Source organism: Tachysurus fulvidraco, chromosome 1 (genome assembly GCF_022655615.1).
Source record: "Tachysurus fulvidraco isolate hzauxx_2018 chromosome 1, HZAU_PFXX_2.0, whole genome shotgun sequence".
Classification (NCBI taxonomy): Eukaryota; Metazoa; Chordata; class Actinopteri; order Siluriformes; family Bagridae; genus Tachysurus; species Tachysurus fulvidraco.
In genome coordinates, this window is record NC_062518.1 from 13,148,424 (window position 1) to 13,162,420 (window position 13,997).

Here is a 13,997-nt window from a genome sequence, read left to right on the forward strand (position 1 = left end):
AAAGAGAAAGATGAAATGTTCTTTGAGTCATAAGAGTACTGCCTCCGGTTCAACAACACAGTGTTGCATCACAGGTCAGAGGGCATTAAGTGACCATAACTTGATAAACGGGATTTCAATTCAATTCAATTTATATGTATAGCACCTTTTAACAATTCAAATTGTCTCAAAGCAAAGACATTTATATAAACAGAAGAAAGAAAGAAAAATGAAAATAATAAGAAGAATAATAATAAGAAGAAAAATAAATAAATGAATGCACACATTTAAAGTTCAAAATTTTAAATACTAAATATCTCTAACAACTTTCCCCAATGAGCAAGCTAGAGGCATTGATTGCAAAGAAAAACTCCCTGATAAGATATGAGGAAGAAAGCTTGAAAGGAACCAGGCTCAGAAGGGAATGTAAACAATTTCATTTCTACAACAGTTTATAATAGTGCAACCAAGAGCTCCTGGGGACATAATGGGTCAGCACAAACTCTGAGATCACCACAGATTTAATACTACTTCCTTCCTGCAAAAGTCTTTAAATGATTTCTGATAAAATCCAGACCCTACAGCTGACTCATGCAACAATGGTTCAAAGAAGGCATGACAGTCTCTGGATGTCCCACCACTCCACAGTTTGCAAACCTGAGCAACTTGCAAGGGTGGTAAGCTGACAGCATCCAGACATCCTAATTCACCAAACACACAATGCCCTCCAGATCTGCTCCTTTTACCTAAGAAAAGCTATTCATAAAAAGCTGGAACAACAAATGTGTTTTTAGCCTGGACTTAAACACTGAGACTGTGTCTAAGTCCTGCTTGAGGTACTACCAAATAGCCTGCACCTTTTGATCAAAGTAGGAGTGATGGATTATAAAAAAAAAACTCAGGTACTGTGGCGAGTGACCATTAAGTTCTTTATAGGTTAGTTTTAGTATTTTATAATCAATGCAAAATTTGATGGGAAGCCCTTGTGATATTATTTATGTGAGCTTCAAATGAGAGACCAGTATCAAGAATCACACTAAGGTCTTTTACTGTTGTACATGATGTAATAGAAAGACCATCCAGAGTTACTCTGTAATCAGAAAGCTTACTTTTGGCTGCCTGTGATCCTAGTAAAAGCACTTCTGTCGTGTAAGAGTTAAGCAAGGGGAAGTTAGTAAGCATCCACTGGATAAAAGTTGGATAAAACTTCAAAGTCATCTAAAAGTTTTATCCAACTTTTATCCAGTGGCAGGGGGGCTCTGTAGCGCCCCCTTTAATGAAAAAACAAACATTTGTGCACAGATTGGGCAATTATGTACGCACATGTACGAGAGTTGGTACGCATATAGATCTCATCGACCCGAACAACTTTCACGCTCTAAACTATGAGCTCCGCCCAACAGGAAATCGGCCATTTTGGAGGATTTCAATAATTGCATGGGGTGAACTTTTAAGTAGTCCTCCTAGGGAATTCATGCGATTGACATCAAACGTGGTGAACATGATGCCGAGACATTGCACTTGCTAAATTCTGAAGGGATTTTTGATATCTCGAACGGTGCTGCCACGGCCAGGCGACGAAGTTATGGCGAATTCAGAGAAACAGGAAATGTCTAATATCTAAAGCAAAAAATGTCTTATTGGGATGACACGCGGTGTGTATGTTCGGCCAAGGATTCCGATCACATCGATGTGCCTATTGTGAATCTCGGACATAGCGCCACCAACAGGTGCCAGGAAGTGTGTCAGTCACAACAGTTGCATGTGTGAACTTTTAAATAGTCCTCCTAGGGAATTCATGAGATAGACACCAAAAGTTGTGAACATGATGCCGAGACATTGCACTTGCTAAATTGCGAAGGGATTTTTGATATCTCGAACGGTGCTGCAGGGCTGAGTGACTAAGTTATGGCGAATTCAGAGAAACAGGAAGTGTCTTATATCTAAGGCAAAAAAATGTCTTATTGGGATGACACGCGGTGTATATGTTCGGCCAAGGATTCCGATCGCAGCGATATGCTTATTGTGAATCTCGGACATAGCGCCACCAACAGGCCCCAGGAAGTGTGTCAGTCACAAAGGTGGATTTTTTGACACCTGCATGCGGTAAACTTTTAAATGCTCCTCCTAGAGGATTCATGCGATTTACATCAAACGTGGTGAACATGATGCCGAGACATTGCACTTGCTTAATTCCAAAGGGATTTTTGATATCTCGATCGGTGTTGCCATGGTGAGGCGACAAACTTATGGTGAATTCAGAGAAACAGGAAATGTCTAATATCTAAAGCAAAAAATGTCTTATTGGGATGACACGAGGTGTGTATGTTCGGCCAAGGATTCCGATCGCATCGATGTACCTATTGTGAATATTGGACATAGCGCCACCAACAGGTGCCAGGAAGTGTGTAAGTCACAACAGTTGCATGTGGTAAACTTTTAAATACTCCTCCTAGGACATTCATGCGAATGACACCAAAAGTGGTCAACATGATGCTGAGACGTTGCAGATGAGAATTCCAAAGGGATTTTTGATATCTTGAACGGTGCTGCCATGGCGAGGCAACTAATTTATGGCGCATTCAGAGAAACAGGAAGTGTCTTCTATCTAAGGCAAAAAATGTCTTATTGTGATGACATGTGGTGTGTATGTTCGGCCAAGGATTCCGATCGCATCGGAATAGCGTATAGCGTGTCCCGGGTATAGCGCCACCAAAAGGCGCCAGGAAGTGTGTCAGTCACAAAGGTGGATATTTTGACAGCTGCATGCGGTAAACTTTTAAATGCTCCTCCTAGGGGGTTCATGCAATTGAGACCAGACTTGGCCAGCATGACTCAGAGATATTTGAGATGTGAAATTGCGAACGGAAATCTCAAATAGTGAAAAAAAACAGTGTTGCCATGGCATCGTGTCAAATTTGACTTTTATCTAGAGCATATTTAAGGCTTTTGGCATGCTTAGATTAACTTGAAATTTTAAACATACATCACATTTGTCGGCTGTTAAGTGTGGACAAAAATGTCAGAAAAAGGGGTGTCTCTTAAGTGGCTCAGTAGCACCCCCGTTTGTCTAAAATGTGGGGTTTCATTTACCCACAGTCCCCAAATTGTTCAGTAACAACGTCAAATAGTCCACTGATATTTACCCACTTGATGCACTTGCACACCGTGCATTGTTTTCTGAGAGGCACCGTATAGCAATAAAACAACGTGCGAGGGCCCGCCATCGCTGCTTGCAGCTATGTTTATTATTATAATTTTTTTATTTTTTTTTGCACACATTGGCCAATTGGGGTCCCTTAACATGTCCGAAAACTCTTGAAATTTGGCACACACGTCAGAGTAGTGCGACGCTAGGCTCCGGCAAAGGCTGGAATACGGGCGTGGCGGGGGGCTCTGTAGCGCTCCCTGTAATGCAAAAACAAACATTTGTGCACAGATCGGACAATTATGTACGCACATGTACGAGAGTTGGTACGCGTATAGATCTCATCGACCCGAACAACTGTCGCGCTCTAAACTATGAGCTCCACCCAACAGGAAGTCGGCCATTTTGGATTATTTTATAATTGCATGCGGTGAACTTTTAAATAGCCCTCCTAGGGAATTCATGCGATTGACATCAAACGTGGTGAACATGATGCCGAGACATCGCACTTGCTAAATTCCGAAGGGGTAATTGATATCTTGAACAGTGCTGCCTTGGCGAGGTGACTAATTTATGGCGAATTCAGAGAAACAGGCAATTTTTAGTATCTAAAGCAAAAAATGTCTTATTGGGATGACACGCGGTGTGTATGTTCGGCCAAGGATTCCGATCGCATCGATGTGCTTATTGTGAGTCCCGGGTATAGAGCCACCAACAGGCCCCAGGAAGTGTCAGTCACAAAGGTGGATTTTTTGCAATTCATGCAAATTTTTCGATTCATGCAATTGAGACCAGACTTGGCCACCATGACGCAGAGATATTGGAGATGTGAAATTGTGAATGGATTTTTGATATCTCAAACACCGTTGCCATGGCATCGTGTCAAATTTACTTTTATTTCAGGCATATTTAAGGCTTTTGGCATGCTTAGAGTAACTTGAAATTTGACACATACATCACGTTTGTCGGCTGTTAAGTGTGGACACAAAAGTCAGACAACGGTGTGTCTCTTAAGTGGCTCAGTAGCGCCCCCGTTTGTCTAAAATGTGGGGTTTTATTTACGTACAGTCCCCAAATGGGTCAGTAACAACATAAAATAGTCCACTGATATTTACCCACTTGTTGCACTTGCCCACCGTTCATTGTTTTCTGGGAGGCACCGTATAGTGATAAAAAAAAAACGTGCGAGGGCCCGCCATCGCTGCTTGCAGCTATATTTTTGAATTTTAAATTTTCTACCAGATGTTTATGCTTTGATCCTATGATGTTAAGTCATTACTTCTACAAATAGATTGTGTGCTTTTTGACAGTGTTTTTATATTATGTTAATTTTGCTACAGTATTGAATAAAATTGAAAGATTATTTTTGTTATCTTCAATAAGACTGAAGAAATACACTCATTTAACTGCTCTAAGAGATTTTTTTGTAGCTATGAAGGATTTCCTCCCATGCTGCTGTATTTGAATGTTGAATTTGTGGAAAGGAGAAACCTTTCCTCAGTAGTTAAACTGTGATTTGAGTAGTGTAACTCTTATCAGCTAAACTCTTAAGACCTAATCTTACATATCAACAGCAAAGGAAACCCTGTTGACTATATATACTTCTATTTTACCTTTATTATTAAGTTTTGTCCTCTCAGTCTTACAATTTTATAGAGGTAGCGAATAAAGCCTGCTTCCTTAATTTGAACTGGTCGAAAATAAGGTCGCATGACACTTATATAACTTCAGCGTGTGTGAACTCTCTCTCTCTCTCTCTCTCTCTCTCTCTCTCTCTCTCTCTCTCTCTCTCTCTCTCTCTCACCTGGTTTTTGTGGTTTGTCCCTTCAATTTTATTTCATTTTTCTTTTTGTATTTTTGTTTATTTTTGTTTTGTTATTCTTATTTTTAATTTAGTTTTATTGTTTCCCTTTTTATTATTATCAATTTTGGTTGTTTTTGTTTGGTCATGTTTTGTTTTATTACTATTAGTAATCATTTTTTTTACTGAATTTCTGAATTTTACTGAAGTTTTGTTATCTGCCTTTATTGGTTTTTATTATTATTATCATTATTTGCATCTCTCTCTTTTCTCCCTTCTCATTTATCTTATTCCCACTTCTCCTCACTTATTTTAAATTAAACTTTAAACAGAGGGTGAAGCTAAATTTAAAATTCAGTTTCAGCTATTTAGTTTCAACATTATAACTCTTCCCCTTCCGGGCCTCGTCCTGCTCTATCACCTCTGTGTTATGAGTTGATCTGTCTATATTCATTCTATTTAGTTGAGGTAAATACCTAACTGGGAAATCATCACAGAAAAACAGCAAATTAAAGTAGCCAAATCTTTAGATTACCCATTAGGCAAAGTGAGTAGACAGCACGTTCTCGCCTATTAGCGTAGGCCTCCAATATTGTAAGAACTTGCATTGGCCCTTGTCTCAGTCTCTCTTCGCCAATGAGCCATCATGTCCAGACACTACAGCCCTGAGACACATCGGGATCAGCTAGAATTTTTGAAACCCCCAATGAGAAGTTAGAGCCGAAACAAAGATGTGGCGCACCACTGTTTCCAATTTTTCGGAATATTTGCGGCGCGACCAAAGCGTTTTGGATTAAAAGGCTTACAGATTCCAGTTCCTTGGACCTTTGGAGATTTTTGTGGAATATTTGTTTTGGAATATATTACCTCAGTGAAGAAAGGGATGCGTCTAAATGTAAGGGAAAACTGGTCTAGCGCCACCTAGGTCAGTTTTCTCCAAAAAAATTTTCTAATAGTATGACGGCTATGAATCATATTATGCTTTGTGCGTGGGCTTAAAAAAATATTGAGAGTATAAACTTTAATAGAAACATACGTTTTTTTGTGTTTTTAGAGGATTTAATGCTTAAAAGTTACAAGGAAATTATGCAGCTTCAGCCCCTAGCGGTAGTGTTCCACATATGGAACGGTGTTCACCATCTTAAAGTCATCTTAAAGTTTGATAGCTAAACCACACCCACAGACACCTGATACAAAGGGAGTTTTTCCCTCCGAAATCTCAGGCCGTGGTATTGGCCATCTCCCTCTCACAAACACCACTAATGCGTGGTCAGACTTTTGGAACAGCATGGAGACGACTCCATCTTCCTTCAAAGAAGTTCCAGCAAGCTTCACTTCCAAGAACGACAACTGCTCTGATCTTGGAAGAACGTCTGACCCCACCCTAACTGACTTTTCAGAGATTTCTCTGTTGCATCTGGACTCTTGTGCAGTAAGCCAATGCAAGTAACCGTTTCCTTTACCAACCAATTTAGATGCATATTTTAAGTATGAACCTTGTATTGTGTCTTGAGGTGAATTTAAGTTTCCGGTGACAATTTCCCAGTTAGGGTGTGATTAATTTTGAAGTTTAAGCTTGCCATTCCTTTCCTTCCTTTCTCTAATTTCTTCTTTCCAGTCTCTTCCTCCCTTTCCCCAATTTTAATTTCTTTTGTTTTATTTTATTTTCATCTTCGTTGTCCCTATTTCATTTGTTTGTTTGTGTAGTTAGTTTTATGTTGTGTTTGTCTCATTCATTAAATGCCATATTTTTGTGCCACAAGTGATTGTCTCTGAGTATCGCTCACAAACTTAAGGTACCTGCAACATCTGGTTAAAGTTAATTTAAAGTTAATTTAATTCAAATTACAGTGTAAAGTAAAAGGGGAGTGAACCTTCCTTGGCCGGGTAGATACCTCCTTCATAGAATTAATAAAGGGTACACGGCCTGTTCGGCGAATGAACAGACCAAATAAGTGTAACGTTAATTCCATTACCGTTAATTTCAACTTAGGTTAAAATATTTAGGAGTCAGTATAACAGATTATAATTACTTATAAATATTTACCTTGCTTCGCAAGCCAAAATCGCTACACTGCCATTTGAAATACTGATAATTTAGTTTGACACCATTTATGTTCCAATTTCCTAGCTGATTTGTTAAAAGTTTGTGTGTATTTCATAAATCTCTAATTACTTACCTTTAAGTGGAGCTACAATATCTTAGTAATCTGTAGTGAAATACTGACTTTAAATAATCAGTCACCTGATCAAGTTATGTGGGGTCATATGGTGATCCAACCATGGATGATAATTCTGAGAGTCTATTGGTAATGAAGCACATTTTAAAGAAAATAATATAAAGGATATTTTCTTAATCCAGGGTTAGAATGAGATCAAGAGTGTAACCTCCATTATGAGTGGGTCCATTTACATTCTGGTTAACCCCTACCAAATCTAAGATGGAAACAACTGCTGTTCTCAAAGGATCTTCTAATTTAACAAAATGAATATTAAAGTCTCCAACTATTACAGCTTTGTCTAAAGAAACTAGATTTGAAATAAAATCTGCAAATTTACAAACGAATTCAGAATATGGTCCAGGAGGTCTGTAAATAACAATTAGAGGAACTGACTCAGTAACTTATTGTTTGACTTATTTTTTGTGGCTACAGATGTTATGTTAGAATAAAGAACCTATATATTCAAATAGTCAAATATACAATGAATACTTAGATTGAACATTTATCTAGATTCTTGTTTGATGCCTACAGTAGCTTATCATCATGAATAACTGTGACACCTCCTCCCCTCCCTGTTTGGCGTGGCTAATTTATATAACTATAACCGGGTCAACAAGCTTCGTTTAATGCAACAATATAGTTTGGTTTGACGCATGTTTCTGTTAAACACAGAACACTAAACTTTGTTTCAGTATTAATTTTATTAACAATAAGAGCTTAGATGCAAGAGATCTTATATTTATCAGTCCTAGGTTCAAAACAAAGGTGCTCGCTGTCCATTCACTATAACTTAATTTTATGCTTATAAGGTTACTAAAACAAATTTTGTTTTATAGCTGGGGAAACAGACACAGTCTCAATATTGTGAACCCTGGTGACAACTCAATGCAGCAAGCAGTCGGATTAGCCTGCTTGTCCGCTCCCTGGCCCTGGATTGTCACTCATTAACTCGGCCTGATCTTAAACCATGTGCTATGTTGCAAGAAATAAGCACCTTCCTGAGTAGGATGGACACTGTCCCATCCTAATAGACCAGCCTTGCCCTCAATTATCTATGAAACCCACATTGATCTGGAAGCACCACTTGGGCATCCAGCAGTTCAGTGATCATAACCTGCTGTAAGCTTCATTGCCATGCCGCATTGGGATGTGGCCAGAGCATACTCAATCATCGGACATTGCCTTCACTATTTTACTGACCTTTGTATCAATATTACTCTTAGTAAGCTCTGATTGATGGTCTTTTTCGTTAGCTTCTTCAAAGAAAACTACCTTTCAGTACCTATGCTTACCTAGGACCTTAAGATTACCCGTTATGTCCAGCACCCTGGTCCCAGAATACACCTAACCTGTGCTTCTGGAGGTTAAAGGCCTAGCTAAGATGTAGTCTCATGTGGTGCTTAACTGAGGAGAGCAAACCTGTTAGACATGTGAAACGGAGAGGAGTGGTGCTCCTGTTGTCCGTTACTATTTTAAATTAATTAATTTTGGCTGAAGTGTAGCCTACAGCCTAACCTGTTTATAGAAGTGACGCATTGTAGGATTGGTGGATGCCAACCACTGTAAACACGAAGAAGACGCTATGTGGGGGGTGTTTCCGTTTATTCAAGTATGTGCGGCAGTAATGGGAGGTATTCCGAAACACATGGGCTATAGCCCGCCCACACTGACAATTGATTGGTTGACTTACCAAAACAGGCCAATTAGGATTGGCCCCCTCCCTCTCTGCGGTGTGTGCGCTACAAGGTTTGGAGCACAGTCTCTGACACGCATGTGCGCTCTTGCTCGCTCACTCTAGATTCCGGGGGAACTAATTTTTGGGCATCAGGGAGCCGCTCTCAACATGTGGGAGACTTCCGGAACATCCGGGACACTTGGGAAATCTGGTTGTGTGTTTGTATAGACCATACCGCATAAAAAGGCATTAATGGGAACATTAAAGAACGTCTTTAAAAAAGTAACTAAAAAGATACTTTTAACAGTAATGCGTTACTTTTTGGTGAAAGTAATCAACAAAGTAATTGTGTACTGTATGTGACAAATAAAATTTTATTTGATTTGAATTAAGTAACTAGTATCTTTTTGAATGAAGTAACTAGTAAAGGTAACTAGTTACTATTTCTTAGTAACTAGCACAACACTGATCACAAGTAAAATCAATGCTAATGACAGAGGAAAAATTGCTAAACATTGTGCAGCTCACAAACTGGACAAGGTGAATGTATGCCATACTTAATGATTACATACAGTAACTTTGAATTCAATGAGATTGAAATATTAAGAAGGTCCAAAGTTTCCTCCTCTATCTGTTTGAAGACAGGAGACAAAAAAAGCATCTCTTGAAGAATAAGAATACAATTAATTGTGATAGGAAAGTAAAATATTTAATATACAGAAGTGACAGTGTCTAATATTAACCAAAATGAGAAAATTAAAATAGTGTAGTTTAAACGCTGAAACAGGCACAAAACCCACGACAAACGATTCAGGTTGGAGATGTCACTCTTGCCTGTCTTCAAAACTTGAGAGCCCTGATTCTGAGACCTGTGCTCTTCTTTCTATAGAATAATTGGCATTAGTGTCCAGTGGCTATAACTCCCATATCAATAATTTTGTCCAACACTGTTTTTATTACATGATTAGAAAGAGACTTCTTACTCTTTTTTTGCTTAAATTTGTATTTATGCATGCACATTTACAGGTAGCAGACTCAGTAACAAATGAAAGAGAATTAAAGGGGAGCAATAAGCAAGAGTTCCCCTTTGATGGAACTTAACGCTGTGTAATGTTTTGGCACTATGGAAATTACTTTGCAGGACTGGTGTCTGAAGCCTGTGTTAACACACGTGGCAATTTCATTGGCAGAAAGAGGTTAGGTGAAGTAGAAATATGCATCAGCAAGACCATCAATTGACATCTGTGTGACATAAGCCACTTTCTTTTTTTCTTCAAAAAGCCATTTGTCCGACTATGTGAATTGTCTTTCTATTTTGGTGTCTGTCTTGTCTATTTTTTTTTTTTTTTAGACAAGCAAACGATTTAATGTACACGTTTTGCTGTGCTCCCTGTTTTTTTGCTACAGAGGAAAACTCACACACTCTTTGCATTGTTTGTTTAGGAGTGAAGCACATGCAGTCTTCTTTTCAGGTAGCTGACTGTGTGCATTGTGATAGTTTTTCCTCTTAAGATGCTCTGCTCTGTCACCTGACCCTTTTTAGGTAATGAAAGTGGCATATGTTCATAAGGGCTTCAGACATCAGTTCTGTGAGGCGTCAATCCATGATGGAGCATCTTGATCCATTCTTAGAGATCCAGGTTATAAATGTATTCCTAAAAATGTTTTCCTGAGTAAAAATATATTTAATACAATATAATAATAATAATAATAATAATAATAATAATAATAATAATAAATATACCACATCCTATATACAAATATGCTACATCCTCCCTGTGCAAATACTGTGAAAAATATTTTTTCAAACATACACACAGGTACACTTAAAAATTCACCTTGTTTTTTTCAGACAGTCCAGAAGCCATGCATTCCCGTAGCAACAGTCTGGAGAATATTTCAGAGGTGAAATCATCTCAGGTGCAAGCTCAGGCACAGCAAAACGAATCAAAGTATAATGAGCCCTCAACAAGCTTTCAAGGTTCTAGGCGATCTCGTCACAGTGTATTCCCGGACAACATGAGTACAGTACATCGAAAGAACAAGAGTACTTACTGCAGCCAGGCACACAACATAAACAATGAGCTGACAGAACAGACATCTTTTGGGAACAACAGGGATCTCTCCCATGATGATCTCCTTCTTCTGCTGAGTATCCTGGAGGGAGAGCTACAGGTATCAATGAACGGAATGCAGTCAAAGTAAGAACCTCAGTTCATGTAAATTCATAAGGGAATAGAGTTGATTTCAGAGGAATCTATAATATTGTAGAACACAATATGCAAGGCAGGCAGTATTTTAGTTCATCATTTATTCAGCACTTTCAAAAACTGAATAAAATAGAACAACAACAACAGAAAAAAAATTGCTTCACTCTGTCACCCCTCTGAGTTTGTATGGGTGTGTGCATGCATGTGCCAAGAACAAAAATCGGAGGGTACAGTATCATTGACACAGGTTCACCAAAACTGAACTGTTGATGACTGTTCTATTATTATTCTTATCTTCCAGTACTATAAACTCTGCAGGATTGATGAGTCTCAGATTCATGTTCGGCTGAAAGTAGTAGAACCAAAATGTCTTCTGCTGTTGTAACCAATTCATCTAAGGGTTAGATGTGTTCTGCATGCAGAGATGCTAATCTGCTGACTATATTTGCACCTAAGAGTGAATATTTAAGCTTTCCTGGGAGCCACTTGACATTTTAAACCACAGAAACACTGCTCACTCAGTGTATTTTTGCACACTGCTGTGTAAATTATTCTTGCTGTGTGTAAAATTTCCAGGAGTAAAGTAAAAAGTGAGTTTGAAAAAGTTCCCTTGGGTGGAATAGAAATTTTAGTCATGCATAACATATGTAGTAACAAATCTCCCCTGTCTTGCACTGTCTTTCTTTAAGTAGTCTTTTAAGACTGCTTTATCATAGGCAATGTAAATAATTGGGGACAGAGTTTAAAAACATGTGGAAAATAAAGTGTTAAATGAAGTGCAGAAAACTAGTACCATGTAACCAGCACCAGAAATCAGTACAACAAAACGAGTATTATAACTGGTCTAAGATAACCCCAAACAATTAAATAACCTTAGAATTTAGAATTTGAGGTGGTTCAAGCCTAACAAATATATTATCTTGTATGTCAATATAGGCCAGAGATGAGGTGATAACAGTGCTGAGGGCAAAAAAGACAGACTTAACATTACTGGAGGCCCACTATGGCTTTGTGACGCCTCCCAAAGTCCTTCAGGCCCTTCAGCGAGACACCATATTAGGTAAAGGTCATGTCTGGCAGGAAGACATCTATGAGAAGCCAATTGCAGAGGTAAGGGAAAAACTTTTGTATCCAGTGTAGATTTAAAATGTTTGCTAATTTCATGCTTATGATGGACCTGCAAAAACATTCTACATGTTATAAATTCTCACATCCCCTAGAGCGATTTTACTGAAACAAGGCCCTGAAAATACAACTTTCCATTGATGTTTATGGAATTTGTCAAATGCTTGTGTCTGATGCATACTTACCATAGCCAAAAATTAACCAGTACACACTTACCCAAAAATATTTATCACTGCCCACACCATCTCTCAGGGTACAAGTGGGTACTGGTAGATTTTTGGCTTTGTAGGCAACCACCAGAGTTTTAAATCTTATGTGGGCAGCTAAAGGGACACCGCTGAAGGGAATGTCGCAATGGGCTGGTGTGGAAGGAATTTGAAGGTTGAGAACTATGCTCACACTTGTGGAGAGTCTGAGATGATATGGGTCCACTCCACTCCTTGCTCTCTTGAATTTAGATGGTGCATGATCAGATGGTATGGAGCCAGTGATTATAGTAATGATGAAAGGGAAGATGTCTTGTAAGAGAAATTGGAAATTGGATCCAGTAGGACTGAGGGACAAGAGAACTTTGAGGATTTCTTCTGGTGCTAGGTTAGAAAAAAAATGTGCCAGTGAATGAAAACAGGGATCCTGACAATATTATATTATTTGGACCAAAGTTGGACCAAAGTTGGTGTGACAACTAATTTTTAGTGAAACAGTTACTTGTCAGTGCATTACACCCATATTACCAAGTATTTTTATGAATTATACGTTAAAGTTTCATTTTTTGGTACGGTTCTTTACTGTATATGTTAAAATATGAAACAACAGCAAACAGCAAATTGAAATTGCAAATATTCCACCTAATGTGTATATACACTTGCATATGTTTCTTAGTTGGACAAGCTTGTGGAGAAACAGAAAGAAACATACAGACGTATGCTGGAACAGCTGCTGCTAGTAGAACAGGCACACAAACAGACACTCGACAGACTGGAGGATGAGAAGCACAATCACCGCGAGTACATGAAAAAAAGCGATGACCTCACTAACCTTTTGGAGCAGGAAAGAGAAAGGTCAGTGGCAGCAGAAAAACTGTTAAATCAGCATGTATAGGCTGAAAATGCAGATGTCTTTGTTTCAATTTCATGGTCAGCTGTATTTACAGAGCTTATGCCCAGGGGTAAGCTTAATTGGTTTTAACTTATTGGAAATACATGGAAGACCATTCTGCTTATTAAAGATACATACTTTTTATCTTAAAAAATAAATAAAAGTATGTTTTTTATCTTTGTAATAAAAGGAACATAATTAGATAGATTAAAATTTGGCATACACTTATTTGGCGCACTTTTCCTACAACAGGTGAAACAAAATTACAAATCTGCTAAGATTTGTAAATGGTTAAGCCCATATATTCTATGTCTTATTTCACCTGTGGTTTGCTAGTTTCTTTTTGAGGGATCTAGACTCTCCATCAAGGCTGATGCTATGGGAATGCTTCTTTGAGGAAGGCATCTGTGCCTTGTGGTTCAGTTCTCAGGGGTCCTTCCCTTTATCTTGCCTTCCCTTTATTTGAATATGAATTGTCAAACAGGGAGATCTGAGTCATGGGAGACCCTGACTCAGATCTCCGTGTTTCACAATTCAAATTCAAATGCAGATTTATTTGTATAGTGCTTTTAACAATTGACATTGTCTCAAAGCAGCTTTACAGAACATAAACATAAAGATTGACAGAGATTAATATAATAAAAAAATACATCAAGGTTAATATTAGTTATATTTAAAAGAATTTGTATTTTTCCCCAATGTGCAAGTCTGAGGTGACGGGTGACTGTGGCAAGGAATT

At 38.4% G+C, this 13,997-nt stretch overlaps 1 protein-coding gene across 3 annotated transcripts in view; it reads left to right on the plus strand.

Moving 5' to 3' along the window:
* Positions 1–13,997, plus strand: part of filip1l (filamin A interacting protein 1-like) — a 72,396-nt gene that overhangs the window by 15,057 nt on the left and 43,342 nt on the right. For 2 of the 3 annotated variants that reach the window (XM_047801775.1, XM_027168459.2), the window contains 3 exons: positions 10,678–11,000; positions 11,972–12,145; positions 13,043–13,221. In XM_047801775.1, the coding sequence (XP_047657731.1) occupies positions 10,692–11,000; positions 11,972–12,145; positions 13,043–13,221 (662 nt within the window). In that variant the 5' untranslated portion in view covers positions 10,678–10,691. Of the gene's footprint in view, positions 1–10,677; positions 11,027–11,971; positions 12,146–13,042; positions 13,222–13,997 lie in introns of those variants that run through there. The other variant, XM_047801777.1, reaches the window with a different exon arrangement.